General features: G+C 52.5%; 1 protein-coding gene across 4 annotated transcripts in view; it reads left to right on the plus strand.

The window, feature by feature from the left end:
• Col22a1 (collagen type XXII alpha 1 chain) overlaps positions 1-25942 on the plus strand; it is a 231258-nt gene that overhangs the window by 104268 nt on the left and 101048 nt on the right. For all 4 annotated transcript variants that reach the window (XM_078016656.1, XM_078016657.1, XM_078016658.1 and 1 more), the window contains 6 exons: positions 219-272; positions 12419-12472; positions 21322-21375; positions 22019-22072; positions 24860-24913; positions 25870-25923. In XM_078016656.1, coding sequence (XP_077872782.1) covers positions 219-272; positions 12419-12472; positions 21322-21375; positions 22019-22072; positions 24860-24913; positions 25870-25923 — 324 coding nt within the window. The remainder of the gene's footprint in view (positions 1-218; positions 273-12418; positions 12473-21321; positions 21376-22018; positions 22073-24859; positions 24914-25869; positions 25924-25942) is intronic.

Below are 25942 nucleotides of genomic sequence, written 5' to 3' on the forward strand. Positions count from 1 at the left end.
TTATTAAGTGTACTTAATTAGATCAAATAAGAGCAAAAGTAGATTGGAATGAAGGGGATGTCGTCTCCTCCCCACTCCATCAAGATGTGATAATATTTCTGTATTCAGTGAGAGAGAGAGAGAGAGAGAGAGAGAGAGAGAGAGAGAGAGAGAATGACCCCTGCTGTTGAACCCTGCATTCACTATTCTCCCTCTCCCCCTTTTTTTCCATCCTGAAGGGTCTGATGGGTCCAGAAGGCAGGGGTGGACCCCCTGGTTTGCAAGGTCTCCGAGTAAGTACCTGTTTTCCCTTTCTGATGCCCCACCTTGCACCCCATCCCCCCATTTCATAAGTTCCAACGGAGGAGATGAATTCACTCCAGAAGCTTGGGATGAGTGTTGGAAGCCAAAGGAAGGTTTGGGCTCTGCTCACTGGCCTTTGGGAGATCTACCACATGCTCTGAATTGGGTTGGTCCTTGGGGACATGGAGATGGGTCTTGCCCTCTGCTGAGTGTCCAGCATATAGAAACTGCAGTGCTGTGTGATTAGGGTTCCCTGGAAGAGGGAGGCCCAAAGTAGAGAGGGCACAGAGATGGACAACTGACCCAGTCTGGGGATGGCCAGGGATGTTTGAAGGAGGTGATATCTGAGCTAAGTTTTGAAAAAAGACACAAAGAAAATAGGCGCAAAAAGGTAGAATCTGCCAACTCAGTGCAGCTACTTTAAGCAGATTCACATTACTATCATACATCATGTGGCTCGGCATTTGATTTAATCAAATTGAATTTAATTTAGCACTTGTCTTCTTATCTAAATTGTGCACACCTAACAAGTTTTAGTTCACCAGTAAGCTTGGCTTCTGACACAATGTCGTAGGCTTAAGGAGGGCTGCAGAAGCACCGGTGGGTTAGATGCCCCCCTGGACACCCCACAGCCAACTAGACTGGGACCCAGACTGAGCTCGGTCTGCCGTTCCCAGTAGGTGCCTGATACGGAATAGGGAGGCAGCGCAGTTGTTAAACTCTAACCTTAAGCTCATACCATTTTTGCTGATTCACATGGAAAAGTGTCTGTGGATCCCACCCACCTGCAGATTGAACCTGCAGCTCCAAAAATAGTGAACTCACTGCCTTGGAGGTTTTCCTGCAGGGGCCAGGTGACCACTGATCCATGGGTGGGTGCACATTTTGACATATGGCAGAAGCAACCCCAGTCCCATTTACGGCCCCTTTTAGCCTGCAGATACTGCAGCTCAGGCAGGTGGATAGTGTTACACGTTTGCTGTGGATTGTCATTTCCCTCCCAACAAGGAGGGAGCTGGGCCACAGCTCTACATCCTCCATCCTGAAATTGGATAAACCTGCCCTTCTCACCCAACACAGACTCCAGCCTGTCCAGTGAACTTAATTGTTTGATTTCCAAAGGATTCTGCCTCCTATAAGTCTCTTGGATCTTCAGATTCTAGCGAGAACTTATTTTGGAATCTAGGTGAGCGTGTAGAAAAGTGTCTCAAAGGTACTTTAGGTGAAAGAGAAGAGTCAGTTATCTCAAGCGACTGACCTTGGGTATGCCACCTCCTATCAGTCAATGAGGCTGTGAGGTGAGTTGCTTGCTCCTCTGGAGGGTGGAGGGCCCTGAACCTCCTGGGTGTGAAGCTCTGCCTCACTTTCCTGCAGCTTGCAACCCCTGCAAACCACCAGGTCTCTCCAAGCCTGAGGCCTCCTTGTTAGAGGGGAAAGGCAACCCCATGGCCATGTTGCCACGAGGCCCGGGATGGCGTGACCCTTGGTGGGCAGCAGACTGTGGCAGTGTCAAGGCCTTTGTTCCCTCTACATCCTCGTCTTAAGGGAAACCAGCAGTCTTTACACACCACGTGATCAGTGTTTATGGAACCTGCCCTCATTTGTACTGACCTGTTGCAGTATTACTGTTCCTGATATAGTACTAGGTGGCAGGTGTTTACCTGGAGAGGGCTATGAACATCTTTATGTCTTTACCTAATCTTCTTGTATGAAAGAGGAGAAGGAGCATCCTGCTGTCAGGCTCACACTCCCTTGGGCATGATTTCTTGGAACCTTCTGGGTGTGCTTCCAAGGAATGGCTGGGTCTCACCTGGGAGTGCTTTACTCCTAAGAGCCACCAACCACAGATGCAGTGGGTGTCTGGCCTGGTCCCAGCCTAACAGCTCAGGGGCCATGGAGATGGGGCAGATGCCCCAGGCCTGGAGATTTGAGGGATGAGGAGAGTCAGGAAAGCAAGCCGGCTGGGGTGTGGTATTTGTTGAGTTCTGGTTATGTGCTGGTCCTCACCGGAGCCTCCGCAGGTGCAGGGCAGGTCTTTGGTGGCTTCTCTGGGACTCCCACCTAGGACTGTGTGTCTGAAGCCTGCCTGCCTCCTCCTGCTTCCTTTCCTTGTATGTGTGAGACAGCAGCCAGCTCAGTGAGCTCTCGTGATGGCAGGTGCTCTCTGCCCCATGCTCTGGGAGTTCCTGAAATCCCCAAGGCTCCCCTGCCAAGCCTCACATGGGCTCAGAAGCTTGCCCTCCATGCCTGGGGGCCTGACAGGTGTTCTGGTGTTCAGAGGGGTGAGGGGCCTGGGCTCCAGGGAGGTCTGCCTGCAGGGGAAGCAGGGCTGGGTTCCAGGTGGTGCAGGGGTGGGGGCGGCCTCCAGGAGCCAGTGGGCTTGTGGAGGAGTCAGTGGGATGTGGAAGCGGACACAGGAAGTGGGGCTGAGGGGGCTCTGCACACTTGCTCACCCCGCAGCTCTGCTGTACTTCATCTGCAGTGTGGGGCACAGCGCTGCAAGAGGGCTGTGGCCAAAGCTTCTCCTTCGTGCCAGGCCAGCCCTGAGTGGGGCACTCAGCTGACCCCTCTTCCTTTCCTTTCGGTGTGGCTCTTCTCCATTCTCACCTTTACTAGTTCATCCTTTTCCATCCCTGTCCTTTCCCTTCTCCTATGCCCTTCCTTCCAAGTTCATCCAACCTGCAAATAGCACCCCAGTAGACTTCTCCAGCACTGACTGGGGACCAGACGTGTCTTAAGTAGCTGGGTAGTTCAGCGAGGATGGGCCGTGCCCTGATGATGGTGGTGCCCTGCAGGCAGTGGAGGAGAGACATCACAACCCGCATGCAAGTGGGTGATGCCAGCTCTCAGGAGATGAGGCTGCAGGCCAGCATGACAGCCAGGTTGGGACACCAGGTAGAGGGAGCAGCTTGAGCTCAGGGCCTGGGGCAGGGGAAGATGAAGTCAAAGAAATGAGGAAAAAAAGCCTTGTGGACCATTGTAAAGACTGTGAAGGAATTGCGGGTCAATTGCTTACACTCAACATACTTTGTTATGAAAAAAAAAAAATCACAGGAAGAAGTAGGAAGAGGAGTTCACCGAACCTCCATATGCCCAGGACCCACTTCAACCCTCTGAAGCCTTAGGGGTGATGTTTTATTTACACCAGCACTCACTTCTACCCACCACTGCATTAGTTGGAAGCAATTCCAAAAGGCACATTATTTTGTTTCTAAATATTTCAGTACATTATCTCTAAAAGATAAAGGATTTTAAGAGAAACAAAACAATGATACCATTATCCCTCCTAAATCTGTGAAAACTCTGGCTTGAAGTTTCATCAAATATTTATCTGCTGTTCAACGTGCTGCTGTCTCATACGTTCCTGGCTGCAGTTTGCTCACTGCGGACTTTTGAGAACGGCAGTGACGGGCTGGCTGACATTCCAAACACATCCATTTGGCTTCTGTGCTGAAAATATAGATTACCAGGAGCGGGGAGACCAGTCCTGGGTTCCCATGGGGATGGAATGGGAAAGGTGGCAGCTGAGGCCAGGGATGGGGACAGGAAAAGCAGAGGCCTTCGGAGCACTCACCCTGGTCCAGATCACCCAGCAGGAGTGGGAGAAGACTGAGAAAAAGGCAGAAGCCATATCCTGAAATGCCAGCCCCTGGCAGAGGACTGGCCCAAGCTGCTTTCAGGCGGGCCAGAAATGGCATTGACACTGGGGATAGAGGGGGGCAGAGGGGCTCCTGCCTCTCCTGCTTCCTTTGTGAATTGCACATGATGACCAAGGGAGTGGGGTCTTTGAGGCTCCTGGCCCTCCAGCAGCTCCGGGTGATTCTCTGACCTGGACCGTGCTCTGTCCTGCAGACATTGCTAGCTCAGCACCTGCAGTGATGGAGGAAGGAGAGGAGGAGCTAATTGTGATGTTGTGGGCTTGGAAGCCGCTTCCTGTTCTGTCATCTTCTGGCTGAGTCAGGAAAACCCAAGACAGAATGACTGATTCAGAAATTATATCTCTGCTTCCCTTGTCATGACCTGTCATTTCCTCCTCATCAATTTCAATTGAAACATTACTCGGAAGCGCTCCCGAGCGCTGCTGCGCACACTCAGGCTGCTGAAAGGCAAGACACCAGACAATGACAAGGTACAGACACGTGTGAATTGAGAAGCAGAGGCTAAAGCACCGGGTGGGGAAAGGAATTCAGGCCTCTCTTTTAGAGATTAGTAACAGGCGGACGCTATAATCCTTGGCAAGGTAAATCCATTCATTTTGGACAAAGCTAGTATTTTTCCACAATGACACCACAAAGGGGGAGAATTGGAAGCTAGGTGCCCTCTGCACCATCCAGCAGAAGAGCAGGAAGTGCCCACCCAGCTGGAGGGGGGTGGGCAAGGGGCTCCCTGCCTCAGGGGTTGCCTTTCCCTTTCCGAGGTGAGAACCCGCCCGGCTTGTCTGAGCTAGACAGCAAGCACAGTCACTTAGCTGAAGTGAGAGATACTGCAGATGCATCTGAATTGGAATGTTCCAGCAGAGGAGCCAGCTTGGCTGCAGGCCGCTCCGGCACTCGGACACTCCAAGCCTCCGAGAGAGTCACTTTCCAAAGATGTAGTCCCCCTTGTCGTCCACTCCAGATGCCACAGTTGTCTCTCACTTCAGCCCCTTCTCATTTTCTGCAGAGGGATTGACTGATATTTTCCATATTTGAGAATTTGTTTCCTTCTTCTCCATTAGAATGTGAGACCATAAAAGAAAGGATGTTCTCTTTTTTATTTAGATATCCTCATGAAGGAAAAGAGGGCCTAATGTGTAAAACACAAAGTTTTATATATACATACAATGTATGTGAAATATGGAAACATACAATTTGCATAAACATCTCATGACACATTAATAAGCATCTCAGCAAGATGAATGCATGAAGTGTGGCTTGAGATCTCTGGGTACCGATGTAGTTGAGTGGCACGAGGGAAAGGACAGGACCCTAAACTGGAATCTGGTCACCTGGGTTCTGATCTCGGACGGGAAATGTCCCTTTCAGTGAAGACAGCGTGAGCCTGGCTCTGTGGCACAGAGTCCTGGGTGACATAGCTGAGATATCCTTTTCATATCATATTTTCTCTTCTCTGGATCAAAAAAAAAAAAAAGAAAGAAAAAAAGTCTTGTTTAAGAAAATCCTAGATTGTCAGGCACTTCAACTTCATGGCAAGTTTGGAATGTCCATACTACAGACTCGTCACGACAGAAGGGGTTCCTGAGACTCTCAAGGACAGAGACTCGATGTCCAGAAAGATCACATGGCCTCTCCAGGTCAGGGCAGCCTCCTGCTTCACATTAGCTTGGGAGTGTCTTCTGTTCCTCTGATCATCTTCTCTGCATCTCTGGTCCCTCCAGACTCGTCTTGTCTTACTAAACCGCGACGGCTCCCTCCTCCTCGCGCCGTCCTGGGCTGTGTCGCCCGGGTGAGAACACACCTGGGAAGGGGACTCCATCTTGGCAGGCGTTGAGCTGGTGTGAGGTAGAAAGGGAATGACGACTGCTTCAGCGCAGGCACCTACCGAGGCATCCTTGTGGAGATTGCCTTGGAGACAGCCGGGACCCTTAATAACCCACTGTGCCACCCTGTGGGCCGCCCTGGACACGTCACTTGGTCTCGGTGACTTCCCTTCGAGTGGAGGGCTCCTGCTGCCCGCAGCCCTGACCTCCCACAGGTTTGGGGGAGGAGACGGCAGTCTTGGCAGGGGCGGCCTGGTTTGCATTTGTTTTACTTTTCCATTTTTAAAACCTTTCTCCTGCCTTTTCCTGCTCTGCCAGATGGTAACAGCATTGTTTGGATCACAGGCTCCTGTTTGATTCAGTCCAGGGCCTGGAGCCAGGGTTTCTGTCAGGACACCCTAGGTTTTTCCTGAGCACCTGGTTTTATCTTCAACCAGTAGAAAATAATCACGTTTGACATTTGGAGGCAGGGAGAAGAGGAACCGAGCTCGAGACCATACGGAGCACATTAGAATGATGCACACAAGCCATCCTTTTATCTGTTAATGGCCCCTCGAATGGCTGTGTTAACTCATCCTGCCTGGGAAGGGGTTGCTGTTCTGAATTTATAGGTTTCCCTCCTCTCCACGGGCAGACGGGCAGCCTTGGAAATACCAGTCCTGCTCAGCATCCTGGCATTCAAAATGTCTTGGAAAATCTGCCCTGGTGATAAACTGCAAACACTTATCCAGATATTGTCCTGGGTAGAAATTTAAAAGAGAAGAAAAATGACAAGGTACAGACCTATTGTTAGTAAAACAGCTCTTTATTGCAGCAGAACTTGTCCTTGTCGGCACTTCTCAAATCCCTACCATCAGTTATGAATCAAAAATGCAGAAATGACATAGCTGCTACTGCAATTCCACTGCCAAAACTACTACAAGAACACCACTTCCACACTGCCAATGTTGCAACCACCACCGATAACACCACCATCACCATCACCATCACCACCAACACCACCATCATCACTAACACCACAATCATCACCACCACCACCACCACCACCATCACCATCACCACCAACACCACCATCACTAACACCACAATCATCACCACCACCACCACCACCACCATCACCATTACCATCACCACCAACACCACCATCACTAACACCACAATCATCACCACCACCACCACCACCACCATCACCATTACCATCACCACCAACACCACCATCATCACTAACACCACAATCATCACCACCATCACCATTACCATCACCACTAACACTGTAATCATCACCACCATCACACTACTACCATCACCATCACCATCATCACCAACACCACCATCATCACTAACACCACAATCATCACCACCACCACCATCAACACCATCACCACCATCACCACTAACACCACAGTCATCACCACCACTATCACCACCACCATCACCATTACCATCACCACCACCACCACCACTACCACCATCACCATCATCACTACCATCACCATTATTACCACCACCACCACCACCATCACCATACCATTACTATCACCATCACCACTACCATCACCATTATCACCACCACCATCACCACCATCATGGGTGAAGAATATAGAGAATCCTTCCGAGTGTGTTGAGTACTCAAGTCTATAGAATCACTGGGAACTTTGTACTCGACAGCTGGTGATTCTAACTTGTTGGCACTTAGGGGGCACCCGGGAACCCATATCTCAAGTATGATTGTTTTCCCATTTGGGGGCTGCTACTTACTGTTGGGGCTTCATTGGAGGAGGTGGCGTTGACTTAGGATGCGATTTTGACAAATCTAGATGGAGTGTTACAGACAGAGGCAGCAGTGTGGGCAAAATCTCAGAGACCAGAATTCCCAAGGGGACGTTTGAGGCTGAGCTCTGTAGCCCCTATGGCTACTCCCAGGGGGTGGGAGAAAGAACCCTGGAGACTCCTGGAAGGCAGAGGAGTAAGGGCACAGACAGCTCAGATGGTGTCTCTGATGAGGAGGAGCCTCTGACTTTCAGAGCTGGGCTGGAAGGGAGCGCAGGGGCTGTAGCTGGCCAGGCATGGTTACCTTGGTGCATCTATGGATGGTGCCCTCACAGCTGATCCATGGCAGGTTTTGCCTCTGTTGGGAGAGAGACTGCCTGTGATACTACTCTGACTGCAAAGTTCTGACATTTTTCTTCTTTCTCTGGCCTCTTGCCACCTTCTTGGTTTTTTCCTCCCTACTGAAATCCTCATGCTGGCAGTGTTTGCCTGTGTGGGTGGATTTCTTTGTTTCTCTCCTCCCCACCACATCCTCTTACCTGCCTACAGGTCTCCTCCTGACTGATGTGTTTACTTCCCAGGCACAGGACCACCTCCTGACACTGTGCCTGTCTGGAACCTCATTACCTCATAGGTAGCATCCCCTGGGCATGAGCAGCATTGTGACATAAAGTCTCAGCCAGCCGAGGAGGCAGGCTGTGGACACCTCGAAGCACCCCAGGAGCCATGGCACCACCTGGCAGAGGGGAGCTCACCCCGGGCACCGTCACGCAGGCATCTCGAGAGTGATTCTGCTGAATTGCAACCCAACCTTTGCATCCCTGCTGCTGTCTGGCCCTTTCCTGTCCATGCTCAGTGTTGCTGTCCCTCTGTCCCTCATCTCAGCCTTTGCCATCCAAGAGGCACTCTGCTGGCTGGGGTTCTGAATTCTGATGATTGTTTACCAGGTGCCACTGACCTTGAGGGAAAATGGTTTATTCATCTTGTAAATAATCAGTGACTCTCAGTGGAATAACCTCGGGCAATTATAGGGGGTGTCTGTCTAGATAGAAAATTAAAGGTGTCTGGTTTCCATTCCCCAGGGAGGGGGGCTGCAGCGCTTGGTGCTCTCCTGCTCCCCACCCTGGGGGTTGCAGATCACAGCAGGATCTGACATGCCTCCAAGGCCTGGCTCATTTCTGAAGGGATCTGGGACAACATTTTGCATTTTGCCTGACAAATGACAAAAAACTCATTCTGAGTTAGACCTCAATGCACCCTGCAGGTCTATGGGCTCCGCAGCAAGGGGCTTGGACTCTGGGGGCTGTAAATCAGGTGGACTCATACTCTCTGCAAGTCCACAAACTACCAAGTTGCACCTTCCCTTCCTCCCTGACATTGCCTACCTGGGACCTCTACCGCTGTCCCCACTGCCATTGTCTGGGACCCCTCCTAGGTGGGGCTTATCAGCTGTGTAGCAGTGACATTGATCTCGAAAGCACAGGTCCTTTGTCCAGCCCATAAATGTGTATGGTGTGTCTACTGTGTGATAACTACTGTTCTGGGCCTCAGAACACAGGGTCAAACAAAAGCAGAGCTGACCCACCATCACTTTCAGAGGGCATGCATCACAGTGAGGACAGATGGCACTGCATGGAGAGGACCCTGGTGTATTGGTGATGACCCAACCTAGGGAAAATAAGGAGGATGAGATGAGGGGACGCGACTGGGCAGAGAGCGTGCTGATTTGGTGACACAGGCTAAAGAAGGCGCTCAGATAAGTGGGCATTTGAGCAGAGACCTTTGGAATTGAGGAATTGTTTTCTGTGGATCCCTGGGGAACCAGCAGTCCGGGAAGAAGGAAAAGCCAACAGGAAGACCTCGAGGTTGGGATTATTTGGCCCTTTCAAAGTAGAGGACACAGGCCAGTGTGCCTGGGGGTGGGAAGAGAGCTAGGAAGTGAGAAGACGGGCAGGGGATGGGGTCAGAGGGGGCAGGCTGGGCCACTGCAGGTCTGTGCCAAGTGGGGAAAGAAGCATTGCACTGCCTTGGGCAGTGGGGAAGGGTGTGGGCCGCAGGTGGAGGACCCTGCCTGTTTATGGGGCTGCCCCACTGGTTCAGGGATAGGAGGGGATGGCTTAGGCTGGGCATGGAGACATGGCTTGCTCAGCCCCACCCCAGCCTCTGGTGTGCAACCCGAGGTGTGCAAGGCTGTGTGGTATTCACAACGCTGGGCCCGAGGGAGGCCCTGATTGGTCCAGGGCATGCAAGGCCCCTGTGACGCTGCTGGCCACACGCTTCCCCCAGTCGTGCTGCCGGCTGCCAGTCATGCTGTCTGAACCCATGTCCTGCTTTCCTAGGCCACCTCTTGCCCCATCTCTTCCTGTGGCCAGCTTGTCCCGTGGGCAGCTCCTCCTCCTCCCACCGCCTCAGCACCCTCCTCCAGGAAGCCTCCCCAAGCCCACAGGCCCACCTCAGGGCTCTGGGACCCTCCTCGGAGGGGCTTATCGGCTGTGTTGCAGTAACACGGTGCCTGGCCCAGAGCATGTTGAGCCTGCGGGAGAACCAGCAGGAGGGAGGGGCAGGACCGCGTCTTCCGTCTCACCCACGGCTGGCTGAGTCTGTGTGGGGCCTGGGGGCTGAGCATTTCCCTCTGAGCCCAGCCTAACCCTTCTGCGCAGCCTTAGGGCCTGTTCGCCCCTCCTAGGGCAGCATGACCAAGAGCTCGCGCCCGCCAGCCTGTTCCAGGGTGGTCTCCCAGACGGCGCCCTTGGTGGTGTTCCCAGGTGGAGGCCAGATTCGGGAGCGCGGCACAGGCCAGGGACGTTAGGCTGCTTCCTGCTTCCTGCGCTGGGCACCGCGGAGGAAGGCAGAAGGCGGGAGGGAGGAGGGAGCAGGGGAAAGAGAGGGAAGGAAAAGGCCCTCCTGTGTGCAAGGTGGGCTCGGGAGCGGGGAGACGGGCATCGCAGGCAGCAGAGAGCAGGCCCATGAGAAGGGAGCTGAGGTCTGAGTTTCTAGAGTCTGACACATGCAGAAAGAGTGTCGCCAGCAGAAGTCTTCTCTTCAAGACACGCACGTCAAAACCGCTCTGTGACCCACCTCACCCCAGTCAGAAGGGCAGCTATCAAAATACAAATAACCACAAGTGTTGGCGAGGACGTGGGGAAAAGGCACACTCCTACACTGCTGGTGGGACTGCAAATTAGTGCAGCCAGTATGGAGAGCAGTATGGAGATTCCTTGGAAAACCGGGAATGGAACTACCTTTTGGCCCAGCTATCCCTCTCCTTGGACTATACCCAAAGGACTTAAAAACAGCATCCTATAGGGACACAGCCACATCAATGTTTATAGCAGCACAATTCACAATAGCTAAACTGTGGAACCAACCTACATACCCTTAAGTAGATGAATGGATAAAGAAAATGTGGTATATACACACAATGGAATATTACTCAGCAGTAAAAGAGAATAAAATCATGGTATTTGCAGGTAAATGGATGGAACTGGAGAATATTGTGCTAAGTAAAGTAAGCCAGTCCCCCAAAACCAAAGGCCACATGTTTTCTCTGATATGTGGATGCTGATCCACAATGGGGAGGAGGGAGCATTGGAGGAGTGGAGGAATTTTAGATAGGGCAAAGGGGAGGGAGGGAACCGGGAAGGGGACAGGAAAGATAAGTACATGTTTGAAGACACAAATGAATGGTGTTAACTCTACTTTGTGAACAACCAGAGATATGAAAATTTGTGCTCTCTGTATGAATTTGAATGCATTCTTCTGTCATGGATAACAAATTAGAATAAATAAATAAATTTAAAATTTAAAAATAAAGACAGCACAGAGCTGGGTGGAACCCTGCCTCTGTCACTAGGTACGTAACAAGCAGGTCTCAGCTTTCCTGGGGCCTGTGAACGCCTGCTCCACAGGGTCCTCCTGCAAGGAGTGGCGGGAAGAACCAGGAAGAGCTGGCCACAAAACTGTCACTCACAGAATGTGGGACTTACTCAAAGTCTTGTTTTACCTTTTTTAAAAATCTTTGCTAGCGCTGCTTTTGTTAAATCAGGAAAAGTTACAGGAGGAAAGCAGACACCGCCCCATTATTCACGGGACCTTGTTCTACTCTGTATGCCGTTACCTCATGGGTGTAAATTGAATGTGCAGTACACCTCATCCCTGTAGGGAGGTGGACTCAGTCCAGTGAGGGTGCTCGTCCCCCAAGGTGCCCCTGCCCTGCTGTAGGGCACATAGTGTAGTAAAGATTCTAGCCACAGAAGGGCCTCAGGGACCTCTGTCCATGGTGGGGCTGTCTACACACCCCGCCTCATCCTTGGGGGGACACTCTGTCTGTGGTGGCTGTGGAGACACAGTGACGCAGGACACAGGCAGGGCCAACCAGGGTGAAAAAGCAAGATTGGTTAGCAGATTGGATGGTAAGGTGAAGTTTGTGAAGGAAAAGGGGGAGAAAAAAGAAAAGTGTGTGTGTGTGTGTGTGTGTGTGTGTGTGTGTGTGAGAGAGAGAGAGGGGGGGGGGGGAATGTGTGTGTCTGGGTGAGATGGTGACCTCTGCACAAAACACCTCTGGAAGAACCGGGCAGCACCTGGCAGGTTAGGGAAGAAGCTGGGTGGTGGCCGAGAGCTAAGGAGGTTTTGCTCAGGTGTAACTTTTTGTGCCTTTTGAATCTGGGGCCCTGTGTAATATACAAAGTGGGATCCAGAGCCCAGCCCTCTGACCTGAGCCTTGGCCCCTTCCCCACCCCATGCTGCTCCTCTGTCGGGCACTCCCGAGGGTCAGCCTGGCGGTTTGAGCCGTGAAGACTGAGGTTTCCACCGAGAGACATCATCACACGGGCTCTGGGAATGCCTGCCTGCCTGTCGGTTAATTTTGGCTTCTTCTTTTGCACTCAGGGGAAGAAAGGTGACGTGGGCCCAGCGGGAGTCCCTGGATCCCCGGGGCTGCAGGTAACTACTGCCTTCAAACCTTCTTCTACGGGAACGCTGCTTTCTCTGATTCAGGGAGCCACTGGGGCTTCTCAGGTTGGAGCCAGAGTCCTGCTAGTCACTACCAAAGTATCAGAGAGAACGGTCAGTAGCTGCCTCTGGCCAGTAGGTGCAGCTCTCCAGGGACAGCACCTGGTCCCCAGGAGGGCGAAGCAGGGAGCAGGGTGGTGAGCTGAGGATGGGCAGGAGCCCTACCGAGTGGCCAGAAAAACCCAAAGACAGCGAGGACCCGGGTCCTGGTGCGGGTGTGACTTCCAGCCTGCTGGGACTGTGGCCCAGTCCCTTCCCTTCTTTGGGCCTCAGTTTCTGTGAAGTGGTAGGATGAGGGCCTCCATCACAAGGCCTCTGGCCTGGGCAGGGACTGATCGTCACCCCTGCCTGTCCTTCCATCTCTGCCCTCTCCTCCTGTGCTTTTGTCTCTTGGCCTACTCCTCTGGTCCCCAGGACCCAGCTGGTCACCCTGCTTTGGTCCTGCTCCCTGCCTCCACGCACTTCCCTGTGGGCCATTCTGGTGCTGCCCCAGCGGATCCCCACTGTGCTCTGTGCAGGTGGCAGACTCAGGGTCCCGTGGTGTTTCACAGATGAGGGGCAAGACTCCAGAGGCAGAGGGCCTAACTCCAGGCCACGTCTGCTGGGGGGGCACCTGACATCAAACCACATCCCTCAGTCCCCAGGTGACCTGGGCCCCTTCTTTGCCAATGCAGCACTAAGGAGCCCTCTGCAGGGTACCATGGTGTGACCAGAGGGACGATGCCTGGAGCCCACACCTGGCATTGCAGGTGTCCAGGTCCCTTGGCTCCTCTGTGCCTTGGAGCCGTTCCTCCCCCTTCCGACGCCCGGTCTTGTCCCCAGGTTGGTGAACTCACCACAAGCAGAGTCACGGGGAGAAGATGTGGAGTTAGAGAGTCAGAGAGACCCTGGTTCACCACTTCCTGATGAGGGGATCCTGGACTTGTTCTTTGACCTTCTGACTTTGGTTTCATCATTTGGTAAAAATAAGAATACTGGGATAATGAGAAAAGCAGACTGTGACCGGAGACTCTGGGTCCCCAAGGCACAGTGAGCACCCGGGAGCGATGGCGGCCCGCCCTGTTCTGGCTGTACTGGCAGTGAGCTGGCGGAGGGGTCATCCCCAGACCCTTGCCTGGTTCCCCCCAGGGCTGTGGTGGAGCCGCTGGGCTTAGCCCTGCCTGTTCCCTGAGGGATAGCTCTGTTCCACGGGGAGCCACGGTAATCCGCCTTCTGCCAGGCGTCACTGCAGGCTGCCCTTGGAACCTGCTCCTGCTGCTGCTTGCTGGCGTGAGTGTCTCCCGAGTCTCGGATTTCACCTCAAGCCCCTCTCAGTTGGGCTGGGAAAGACCGTGGAGTGAGGAATGTATCATTCACCATGATTCACCGTGTCCTAAAGATTCCGTACCCATTTTGGTATTTTGTTGTTAATAAGTAAAACGAGAGTGGGTTTGGCATTTGCTGTCTGTCCTTGCTTTTTGACGAGCAGAGCTTGGCTCTGTTTTAAAATGTACCAGCAGCCAGGTCCCGAGTCACACCTATAGTCCTAGCTGCTTGGAAGGCTGAGGCAGGAGCATCACTGGAGCCCTGGAGTTTGAGGCCAGCCTGGGCCACATAGTGAAACCCTATCTCAAAATCAATCAATAAATAAAACAATGTAAAATTCACCATCAATGCAGCTCTACCAGATTATCTTGATTTCCTTTTTCTCCTTACAATTCTGCTGTCCTGGGAAACGTGGTTCTTTTCAATTTGAGCTTTGAAGCCTTTTTCATTTGGCAGATCTTCCCTGCACGCCAGGCACAGGACTGGGTGCTGAAGACGTAAACATGACCAGGCTTCCCACAGCAGAAATTTGCCTGGCAGAGTGCATGCGGCCTTACTCAGGGAACGCAGAACCAGGCGGCAGAGAGTATGCTCAGCCTGGTGCCCGCGACTGGGCCACTGCTGAGGGACATGGGGCTGCCTTCCAGCCAGCCATGCCTGAGCCAAGAAGAAAGAGTTTCTGTGGGTGTTTGCCACCCCTCTGTGACACTCTTCCTAGTATATCCATGGGCCGGTTACCATTTTCTTCTGCTTATCACCTGTGTGTTTGTTCATTTGTTCCTTGAGTCATTCCCTAAGCCAAGCTCACTCTGCAGCTGTGAAACCTCAGTAGCCACGATCTGTCACCTGAGGAGCCACGTGCCCGGGGTGCAGAAAGACGTGCCAACAGAGACGGTGTCACTAGTGTGTGCCTGGATTTTGTTTGTATTCAGGTAGGGTGAGGCCAGGGGATCCGAGGCCATTAGACCAGGGCTCAGGCTCTAGGCCCTAAGGCTGGTCTCTGGTTTGCCTGGCATCTGGTCCTGAGTGATTTTTGGCAGGATAGTGTCCTATTCCAGTCTACAGGAACCTGGTGGAAGGCTGTAGGTGGAGGTAGGGACTAGGGTTTGTCAATTTGCATATTCAAGTCTTACTTGCAGGTAAGTTGTTTATAGCTCTAGAAGCTAGCTCCAGGGATCAGCAAGATCTCAAGATGCCAACGCATCCTAAAGCAGGGCGTGGGACTGATTGATTCATACTAAAGGACAATCCCCTGTACTGAGCTGGGTTTGGAGAGTGGCAGGGCTCTGTGGAGGCCATCCAGAGTCCCTGCACTGACCTGGAAAGTGGTGGCGATTCCAGAGGGGCACATTCCTGAAAGGTCATGTGTTAGTCGTTTTTGACACAGGCGGCTTATGGGAGGAATGAGGCTCCCAGTCCTGGAGGTTCAAGTCCAAGACTGGGTGGCCCATTGACGTGGGCCTTTGCGAAGGTGGGTGTGTGTGTCAGAGTGGATGCTCAGTCTCCAGCCAGGAACAGGGGATAGAAGAAACCAGGGGACTTTGGTCCCTTTGGCAGGCACACCCAATGGCCTGAGGCCCTCTCACTGGGCTCCACCTCTCGGAGGTCCACAGCATCCCCAACACTCATCCTGGGACAAAGCCTTTCGCTTGGGGTCCTTGGTGGGACATTCTCCATGCCGCCATAGCAGGCCCGTTGCAGAGGGGGAGGGCGAGCTGTGTGTGTAGCTTCTGCCGTCACCAGGCTGTGCCTTTAGCCTTCATACTCGGTTCTGTCAATTCTTTATGACTTCCTGTGGGCGAAGGGTGCTCGTCTCCACTTAGGGTCTCAGGAAACTCGGGCTCAGAGTGGTGAGTTAGTTTGGCCTGTGGGGGGAGAGGTGCCTCCTAGTTCCTGTGCGGACGCAGCCCCAGGGAAGTGGACAGGCCATAAGAGGCTTCCTGTGCCTCCTTTTCAAGATGAAAAACTTCCTCTGCTGAAACTCGGTAGAATAAATACGCACATCTGCGCTGTCCTTTATGAGGATTCTCTTCTCTGAAGGGTGCATCACGAGGGCAGTGCCGGTTGGTGCTGTGGGGAGTGTGGAAGTGTGGAGTCCCTTCAGCGGGAAGCAGCCAGGGGCGGAGGCTGGCCTTAGAGCTCTGTGGTGATGTGCCTGTGAGCCGCAGTGCAGGACCCCCTGAGCCAGGCAGGACCACAGTGGGGCCTCAGGGATCCGCATCTGAGGGGAAGACAGATTGTGAACACCTTCCCATAACGCCCGTGCCTCCAGGTTGCGCAGGTAGCGTGGTGGCTGTGTGGATTTATGCAAGCACTTCTCAGGCAAATGCCCCCCCCCCACACACTCGTACATGTACTTCAATGGCAGCTAGGTGTGATCAGGGTACTTATTTGCTATTTCTTTATTAATGATAATTAGGCTAATTGGTTATTTATGCATCATCATTGTAACCGCTAATTGCATTAGATAGCTGTTTACTCCGTGTTAGAGGATCAAATGTTGTTTCATTAATAATAATTGGGCTGATTGGCTAATTAATATGTGGAGTCATTACTTAGTTGTTAATAATAATGAAAACAGTCGTGTTTTGTTGTATTCATTTAGATCTACTGGCTCATGTGTCACTCTCATTAACAACTGGACTAACTGGTTATTTAGATATCTTTATTAATGATTAGGAGACAAGAAGTGTCAATGGCGATGTCCTCCCAGGACGGCTGGTGTACTTACCTTTTTCCTTCCGCTCTCAGTGACCAGCAGTCTTCCTGCCGCTCTGAGTCTCGATTACTTAAGGCTATGAGGTGACATGAGGCCACCTTGCATTTGACCCTAGACACCCAGAACCGAAGCCCTGTTTGTCACCTGAGCTCCCAGCTCTCCATCTCTCTGCCAAGAGAAGAGCGACCTGCCCGCTGCACCCGGGACTTCCTGACCTTGGTGGCTCTTGCAATTCAGTTTTTCCCCTCATTGTCCCCCATTTGTTCTTGAGCCTTGATCTTCTCATCTATAAAGGAGGGAAATAAGGTGAGGGGTCCTTGGCTTTTCGGCCGCCGCTGCTCTGGCTCAGCTGCGGCAGCTGGAGGAGGAGGGAGTCCCTTGTCTCTAGAACACCCAAATGCCGTGCAGCCTGCAGCAAAATAGAAAGCAAGTCCAAGGTTGCTTTCCGACAATCTTTCAGTCTTCTATTTTATTTAGAAACTTACCAGTGGGGTGACTCAAATAGCTGGTCTGTTGGGGTTGCGCAACTTGATTTTCAGGAGAAAAGGGGTGTGGGGTGAAAGTGCCCATGAAAGCCAATCAGAAGGCGCCGGAGTTGATTCAGTCTCAGCTGCAGTTATGGAGCTCCACCATAAGGTTCCCCAAGGCTGGAAGATGCTCAAGATCCACGACCCTCATCCAAGAAAGTCGAGGTGTGGCCTGTTATCTTTTATAGAATATCCAAAAGCCTCCCCTGGAACACTCAGCTCGCAGCACTGGGCCCACCAGCACCCTGTGCCCTCTCTACTCACCCCCAGTGGCCTCTCTGGCTCCGGTTCCTAAGGCTCTTTCTTTATCTCAATGCATCAAAGCTGAGCCCGACACTCACTCTGCCAAACCCACTGTCCCTTCCCCTGCAGAATATTCCCATGATGGCCCACCCCCCTCCCAGTATCTCAGGCCACATCCATGTCCCAGTCCAGTTGGCCACCGAATGGTGCCCTCACTCTTCCAGGCCAGCCCCTGGTCTGCACCCCTTCCTGGTGTCCCTGCCCTCTGGAGCCGGCTCAGGCTTCCTCCCTGTGGGCCTGGTTGTCTGCCTCCTGGTCCCCTCTCCCAGTGGGGTCTAAAGATGGCGGAAATGTGCCTTCTTAGCTCAGTTCTGTTGTGTCGCTCTCTCAGGGGACCTCTATAATATTTGTGCTCCCTCAAAGACGAATCCCAGTGTTTCTTACTTACCCCAGCACGCTGCCCATCCCTTGTTCCATGTCCCCACACCCTGAGCCCTGTCCTTGCACCACCAGCTGGGGCTCCACTGTTGCATCTGCTTGTGGTGCCTGTCTCCTCTCCCACCCGCCTGTTCTCAGGCTCCCCTTGGTCCCTCAAGAGCTCAGCTTCCCTCGGGTGCTGCCCGACCTACCCCTGTGCTCACCTGCTTCCTGCGACTTGGCAGCATCTCTCTTGTCATTCTCGAACTCTACCCAGGGAGTGTCCCTGGGGCTCTTCCACATGTCATGATTCCTGTGACTCAGCTCTGCAGAGAAAGTGCTGCACCTGCTCTCCACTGGCAGGAGCGGGGCCTCCCCAGTCACACAGCTGCTGGGGCCCTGAGCTGCCTGGGGTGCCTGACCCCAGGGTGGCTTTCCAGGGGGTCACAGGCACGGTTCCTTTGTCCTACCAGACTGTGGTTTTCTGGTGAAAAGGAAGGGCCTCCTCGGGGACACAGTGCGTGCTGGCCGCATCCTGGCTGGACTGGCCCCTTCTTCCATTCTGGGCTCCTGTCCTTCAGGGCTGACATGGCTCCTCATCAGGGGCACGCTGTGCTCTGCCAGCAGTGATGGGTGAGGTGTTTGCCTTTCCTTTCATCCCCCAAAGCCTCTGTGGGGACAGGAGCAATATCCCATGCAGGTTGTTAGAGGACAGAGCTGCCATGCAGCCTGGGTTGATGGGGTCCCAAAGGTCCCCTTAATCCATGTCACAGGGTGTCTCTCTGCTGTTCTTTTACCTCAAAGCAAGAAGATAGTACCCAGCCCTGTCAGGCAGACTCTGCTAGGTCGATGTGAGGGTTAGAAGAAGGAGTGTGACGCCCAGGGCATGGGAGATGCCCATCCAAGAAGGACGAGATTGGGTCTGGCCTCTGTTATGTCTTCTCATCTAGAAAATGCAAACACCTCACCTGGAGTCTCTCTGCCAGGCAGAGAACAGCACCTGGATTTGAGGGTCCTTGGTTGTGTCCACAGTGAACATCACAGATCTGAAAGCTGCATGTGGCCTGGACACAGCAAAGCTGGGCTACCCAGCAGGACATTGGAGCTGCGGGCTGAGAATGAGTGGCCATCTCGTGTCTGACCACCCAGGTCCTCTGCTGCCCCGGTCCTGTCCAGTCTTCTCTGAGCTCTCCCTCTCCAGTAAAGACAGGCCCAGGCTGCTGAAAAAGAGAGTGGGAAGGGCCTCCGATTGGCTCCGCAGGCCAGGGCCCACAGGCCCTGGGGATCCTGCTGAAGCACCATGTTTCCTGGAAGCTGCAGGTGCCTGGGCTGCTGCTCGTGGTGTCCTTGCGTTCTGGGAAGGGTGAGCTGAGAGTGGGGGCTTATTCCCAGCTCATGCCCTAAGGAGTCCAGTCCCTGCCCAGGGCACTGCCCGGATCGTCTGGGCCCCAGCTGCTCCTTCTCAGAGCAGATGTCCCCAGTGGGAACAGATGCTATCCCCACCCCAAAGACACACCAGGTCTAACTGACCTACAGAGAAATCTAAATCTGGTGACATCCTTTTTGCTTTTTGATGCCTATTTGTGACTCACATGTGCCCCTCCAAGGCAAAGAAGGGAACAGTTCATGGATGCAGCAACCTCTGCCATTTTTTAGTGTGTATCGCCCTCTGGTGGTCAAATCTCTGAACACAAATTGCTTCCTGTTCATAGGACTTCTAGAATTTTCTCAGCTCTCTACCATGCTGGTTGATGAGGGAGATGCAGACAGAACAAGAAGGGCTGGCCCTTGATAGTCTCTGGGACAGAGGAGCAGTTGTGCTGATCCTGAGCATGGAGCAGGGAGAGATTAATTCCACCTGGGAATGGAAGGCCATTAGGAAGGCAGGTGCCAGTGGAGGACACGTCCAGAGAGTCCTCTGCAAGTCCTTGAGGTTGAGTGGGCAGTGATTGGCAGTCAGGGAGGTGAGGGGACAGGGAGGTTGTGAACAGACGTGGAAGAATTCTGAATGCAAGGTGGAAAACCCAGGACCTAACCAGCAGGGACCCAGAGCTACCGAGGGAGCTCTCAGCTGCGACGTCACTGGGTGCTGTCAGAGCCTGTCCACACTCAGGGCTCTAACCCCCCCTCTCTCTGAGGGCCCCACTGTTGCACAGCTGCAGCTGGCCCCTATGTGACCCACTGCCCACCGTCTCCCTCAGTGTCCTCCAGATAGCAAGCTGCCTTTCCAAACACACATGTGATCAAAAGGAGTCTTCTTAGACTCTCTTAGTGACCGAAGACTTCTGGGCAAAGTTGTCGCTTGGCCTTGGCTCCCAGTCCTCTGGGGTCCTGGCCCTGACTACGTCTTGTTCCCATGTGGAGCCATGGGCCCTTGCTCAAACACGCTGCCCCTTTAACTCCAAAGGCCTTTAGGTGCCTAGCTCCACCTGCCATGGTCAACCTGGCCTGTGGGCAGTTTCTTCTGTCTCCAGGACCTAGGAGTCCCCTATGACCACCCTCCTTCCTCCCCCAAGTGCTCAGGGTTGCTCCTGCTCTGTGCTCGAGGCCTAATGGGGGCACTGATCTTTTCTAACACAGTCGTCTGTTTACCCCTTTCTTCCCTCCCCGCAGTCCCCGGCCGTGCAGACAGGAGCTGTCCTGGTGTTTGTTCACTAGTGGTACCTGCTGCCATTCGCAGCCACTGAAGGTGTCCAGGGCACAGGTGCAGGGAGTGGACGATGGCAGTTACAGGCCTGGGGTGCAGGCCTGGAGAAGGACCGCCAAGTGTGGCCTCCATCAGTCTCAGCGAGAGCGTTTAAGTACAGACACGTGGCTCTCCCCAGGCCTGCAGAAGCTGCAGGGCCAGGCCCTCAAGACCCCTGCTGTTCACCCAGCTCTGGTCCCTGACTAGTGATTGGGAATGTTCTGGAAAGTCTTTGTGAGTGGGTTATCCCACTGTGTGCATGTGTGTGGGCATGCATATATGTATGTGTTCACTTTAAATGTTCAAATATTTTAAATCTGAGTTTAATAGATAAAGTTGAAACAGAGAACTCCAGTCTTCCTCAAGCCAGGATTAACAGCTCCTGGGCCATATGGGTCCCGAGGAAGCTGAAGGCTGACTTGTTCTCGGGTTCAGCACAGCCTGGTTCATCTGCATGTGTGTGTCACAGGCTCTATCGATTGTAACTGCTTCTGCAGAGCCCACAGAGAAGCAACCTAGCTGCTTCTCCCCCGTTTTCTCAAAAATTCATTTTGACTTTTTACACTGTTTGCTTATTTCTTAATAAGTAGGTGGGTATCTGAATCTGGCCAGCCAGGATCCAGGCAGGTTCCTGGTCTGGCGAGGTAACAATACAAAGATGCTAAGTTCTCGTCACCAGAGAGCGACACTTGTTAGTGTTTTGCACACTGTGCTCCAGATCTTTCCTTTTTGCTTTTGTTCCTTTGTGTTGAAATAAGACATCTCAGATAAAGCCAAGCCCCTCCTCGTCATTGTGCCCACTGCCCTCTTTCTCTGTCAAGTGCCACCGTCACCAGGAGGCTGCTCTGTGCTCTTTTGTAACCACTTTGCTCTCTCCTTACAGGGTCCCCCTGGACCACCTGGTGTCCCAGGACCTCCTGGACCAGGAGGCCCCCCGGTAAGGTCACTCATGGTGCTTCCATGCCTGTGGGGTCAGGGCATTGCCTGCATGGACACTTGCCTTTGCTCTGCCCAAGTCCAGGGGACAGTTGCCAACAGGAGGACCTCCTCTCACAGACACCCCACGTCTCTGGACTTGCAGGCCTTAGGGCCCCTTTGAGCATAACTAGCAAGGGAGCCAACCCAGCACTGAGGCTGGTGGCTGCTGGAGACACGGGGTGCAGGTGGCACGTTGGGCTCCTGGGCCCATTCAGGTGTCTGCAGACATTCGTGGCTTGACTTTCAGGACCAGGGCAAGGGTTTGTCACATTTCCCCTCCCATGTTTTGGGGGACAACTGGAAACTCCCCCTGGTAGGCCCTGGGTGGGGCAGACCCAGCAATGGGCAGAGGGTGCCATTCCTTCCTGCCCCAGGTGGAGGTGAACATGGCAGGCACCCCAGCTGTGGACCAGATAAGCTGTGGGCTGCCCAGCTTTGGAGATGTGTCAATTCTGCATCTTACTGTGCCGGTCTGGAGGGTGGTGGATGCCCAAGAGGTGCCCTCCTCAGAGCCCTCAGAGGCCAGGACCTGGGCCAGGAATGGAGTCGAGACAAGGATCATACTCCAAATCGTCTAACAGCCTCCCTGTGCTCCCTTCCAGGGTCTGCCTGGAGAGACTGGCTTCCCGGGCAAACCTGGGCCTCCTGGCCATGCGGTGAGTGGCCTGCGGCGTCTCCCTCCTACCTTCCCCCTCCTCCATGGCTCGGGGTCAGGCCATTGCTGCTGGCCCTGGGAGCCCCGAGAACTGATGCCTCCCCACACCCTTGGCTCCTTGAAGCTGGTTCCAGGCCCAGCCCGCAGCTCCCTTTCCCCTTCTGCAGCGTCCTCCTGTCTGTCTCCTGGGACTGCTCCACGTGTCCTGGCCAGGGTGTGGATTGGGGCCACTCTTCCTAGGCCACCACCCTTGCTGTGGTTACCCAAAGACACATTTGAAAGTCCCTCACTTTGTAAAGTGTGACCCTCGCTTTGCAAGGTGGGACGACATGTCCACAGGGACGCCCAGAGGGTAGCAGAAGCAAAGCCCCAGACGAGAGAAGGGACGCAGGTGGGGCCCTCTTCCCGCTACTGTCCCATCAGTAGCAGCTGTTGTCCTGATGAGGTTTTCCCACCTGTGAGCTGAGAAGACCCTGGAGGTCTCAGGGTACCGCTGGTTGCTTTCAGGTCCTGCAGGTGGAGCTCAGCAGCTCAACCATCACATAGGAGCTGGGGGGTAAAGGCAGGGTGTCTTCTTGCGTGCTGGCGTGTCCTCTTCAGGGCAGTGATGCAGAGGCTGGCAAGACTCTGGCACCATGTGACAGAGAGCTGGACACGCCTGATGATCTGCCCTGGGCAGCCTCTGCTCCGCTCTAAGGTATTGATTTCTTTGTGACATGGTGTCCTCGTGGAGCTGCTGAGAGGGGAGGGCCATGGCACTGATGGAGGCTCAGACACTGCAGAAGGACGAGGAGGAGGCGAAGCAGGCTCTGCAGTGTATGGCAGCTCTCCCCTTCTCCATGGGCCACAATCCGCTGGTGCCTGTAGATGGAGCTCCCAGGAGACAGCCCCAGAGGTCTCTGCAGCACCCGCGTTCTGAGCTCGGTTGAGCCCCAGCGCATCCTGCCAGACCGCATCAGACACAGACGCAGTGTTGTGGTGTGCACTTGGGTGAACTGACACAGACCTGGAAGGAACCCCTGGTGAAGTGCCTTCCTTGGACACACAGTCAACTGCAGTGTCACCAAGAAACATGGTGAAATGGGTGTCTTCCGGCAGCTCAAACACATGAGTTTTTGTGACTCAGTGGATTCATCAAAATGTGTATCAGTGTGAAAATTCAGAAGAGGGAGTGTGTTATGCAAACAAAAACATATTTTAAGTCTTTTACGGTTTTCTGAGGCCATGGTCACTTCAGGTGTGAAGTGTGGCTTCTGGCTTTTGAGACTGCTCTTGTTCAAGGTTATTCTTGGGTGCTCCAGGTGGCCTTGAACGAACCTCCTGCAGGTCTGTCCAGTGATTCCCATGACACTGCTGTTTGGATATGTCCCTGTCCTTGTCTTTTCAATAACCAACATCCCAGGCTGGAGACTCAGGGCATCTTAAATAGGGTGATAGCAAGTCTGGGGCAGAAGAGACACCAGGATTATAAAAGAAAATTCCTTTTACTTTTATTGAAGCATTGAGGATTGAACCTAGTACTTCATGTGTATTAGGCAAGTGCTTTGCCACTGAGCTATATCCCCAACCCCCAATTCCACTTTTTAATTTGATTTTGACACAGGGTCTCACTAAGTTGCCCAGACAGGCCTCAAACTTGTGATCCTCAGCCTCCCAAGTAGCTAGGGTTATAGGCATGTGCCACTATGTCTGACAAGCATTAACTTTAAATTTTTTAAAATTTTTTTATTTGTTTTAATTAGTTATACATGATAGTAGAATGTGTTTATGCACTTTGATATATCATGCATAAATGGGGTATATAATTTCTCATTTTTCTAATTATACATGTAGAATCACATTGGCCATGTGATTCTATATGCATAAAGTAATAATGTCTGTTTCATTCTACTCTCCTTCCTGTCCCCATATCCCGCCCCTCCGTTCAATCCCCTCAACCTAATCTAAGGTAACTCTATTCTTCCCTAGTGCACCCCCCTATTGTAAATCAGCATCTGCATATTAGAGAGAACATTTGGCCTTTGGTCTTTTCGATTGGCTATTTTGCTTAGCATGATATTCTCCAACTCCATCCATTTACCAACAAATGAAACAATGGCTCATGAGATCTGTCACCAAGAGAAATCACGTACCTTATATCCATCACTGAAGAACACGTGTGTCCCGATCACCAAAGCCCAGGGGATAAGGAGAAGATGGAGTGTCCCCGGTGTAGTGGAAGGAACCCAGGAGTGGAGCCAGAGACCCTTGTGGGTCCCCGTTACTAGCTGTGTGACCTTGAGGGGGTCACCCAACCCTGGAGCTCTTGTCCCCTCATCTGCAGCAGCTGTAGTAACAGCTGTCCTGCGGCATTGTAAGGAAGAAGTTTACATTGGAAAAGCCAACGCGGAGGCCCTTGGTGTTCATTCCCACCAGGAAAAAAAAAAAAAAAGACAGTAGTGCCAAACCTGGCCAGATTTGCTCTTCTGAAGGACGAGGCGAAGGAAGGATCGGAGTGGGAAGGAGAATCGCGTGGCAGAGAGACTGTGGAGAGCAGGGCAGTAGTCGGGGGACAGTGTCTCCCCTGGTGCTCTTGGAAGCTGGGAGAAGGAATGAAGCACAGAGGTCCTGTCCCTCCTTGCCCACCTGCACATCTGGGGAACTGGACCTGGGGCACTGACGCAGCTGGTGAAGGAGGAAGGCCTGTCCCTCCAGTCTCAGAGTCAGCTCCTGGGCCCAAACGACTTAGTGCAGTGTTTCCTAAATAGGACTTTTATTCTAATTTTATTTTTTTCCTACCTTGACCCAGGGGCCACCTGGAAGGGATGGGCCGAATGGACCACCAGGTCTGCCGGGATCCAAGGTCGGTACTCCCAGGTTGGCATGAGTTTGGAAAACAAACCCAGGAGCAAAAGAGCTCCTTGGTTGTGGGTGCATTCTAAAATGGCCTCGATCAGGACCAGGTTGAAATGTTTGGATTTACCAGGTCGGGTGGGGAGAGCTCTTTATTTCTACTTAGATAACTGGAGAAGGACGTGGAAGCCTTGGGCATTGAAATCAGTCTGTTACAAACAAGTATTTATTTTATTTGAGGGAATTCTCTCAAATGCCCTTATTAATGTAAGAGATTTCAATCTAAAAAATATTCCAATTGGGCCCATTATAGCAGGATTATTAAGATAAAAGTCCAAGTTAAATATGAGAAAGTAGAGAAGCAAAGTCATAGCTTAAATACTTCAAGAAAATATTTATGATGCAACAAGTTTTTTTTTAAGATATAAACTTTCTTTTTTCATAGCCAACAGCAAAGGCTCAGGTATTCATGTCAATAGTCCTTGTAAGGCAACTGTTAATGGCAATATTTGAATATGAGGGGACACTTCATTCCAATAAACAAATTTATTGGAAATTTCAATGTTTTTCATGACAAAATACAGAGTAAGTATGAATTTAACTTCTTTGTATGAACACTTTATGGAAATATTTTCCATTTTTCTCCCTCATCATTAAGGAGACAATGGCTAACTAAGTACTTTGCATTCTCAAAAGTATTTATTCTCACAGTGCTTTTACTCAAAATCTCTCAGAAAAGTGTCATTTCTGGTCAATCATAATTATAAAATTAAAATGAGAGCTGTGGGATTTGAATGGCAGGAGGTGGCATGTGCTGTTGTGTTGGATCACCAGAGTTAGGCAGCCTCTGGGGACCAGAGGGTTCAAGTCCACTTGAGGACAATGGTCCTCTTCCTTGCCTGTCTGCAAAGATGCAGGGATTCCTGCAAGCAGGGCCCTCGGCTGACTTGCTTTTATTCCTTACAGGGAGACCCTGGAGAGAGAGGGGAAGGCGGCCTGCCTGGGAAGCCTGGACCTCGGGTAGGACTTTGCCACCTTG

This window comes from Ictidomys tridecemlineatus, chromosome 7, assembly GCF_052094955.1.
Source record: "Ictidomys tridecemlineatus isolate mIctTri1 chromosome 7, mIctTri1.hap1, whole genome shotgun sequence".
Lineage (NCBI taxonomy): Eukaryota > Metazoa > Chordata > Mammalia > Rodentia > Sciuridae > Ictidomys > Ictidomys tridecemlineatus.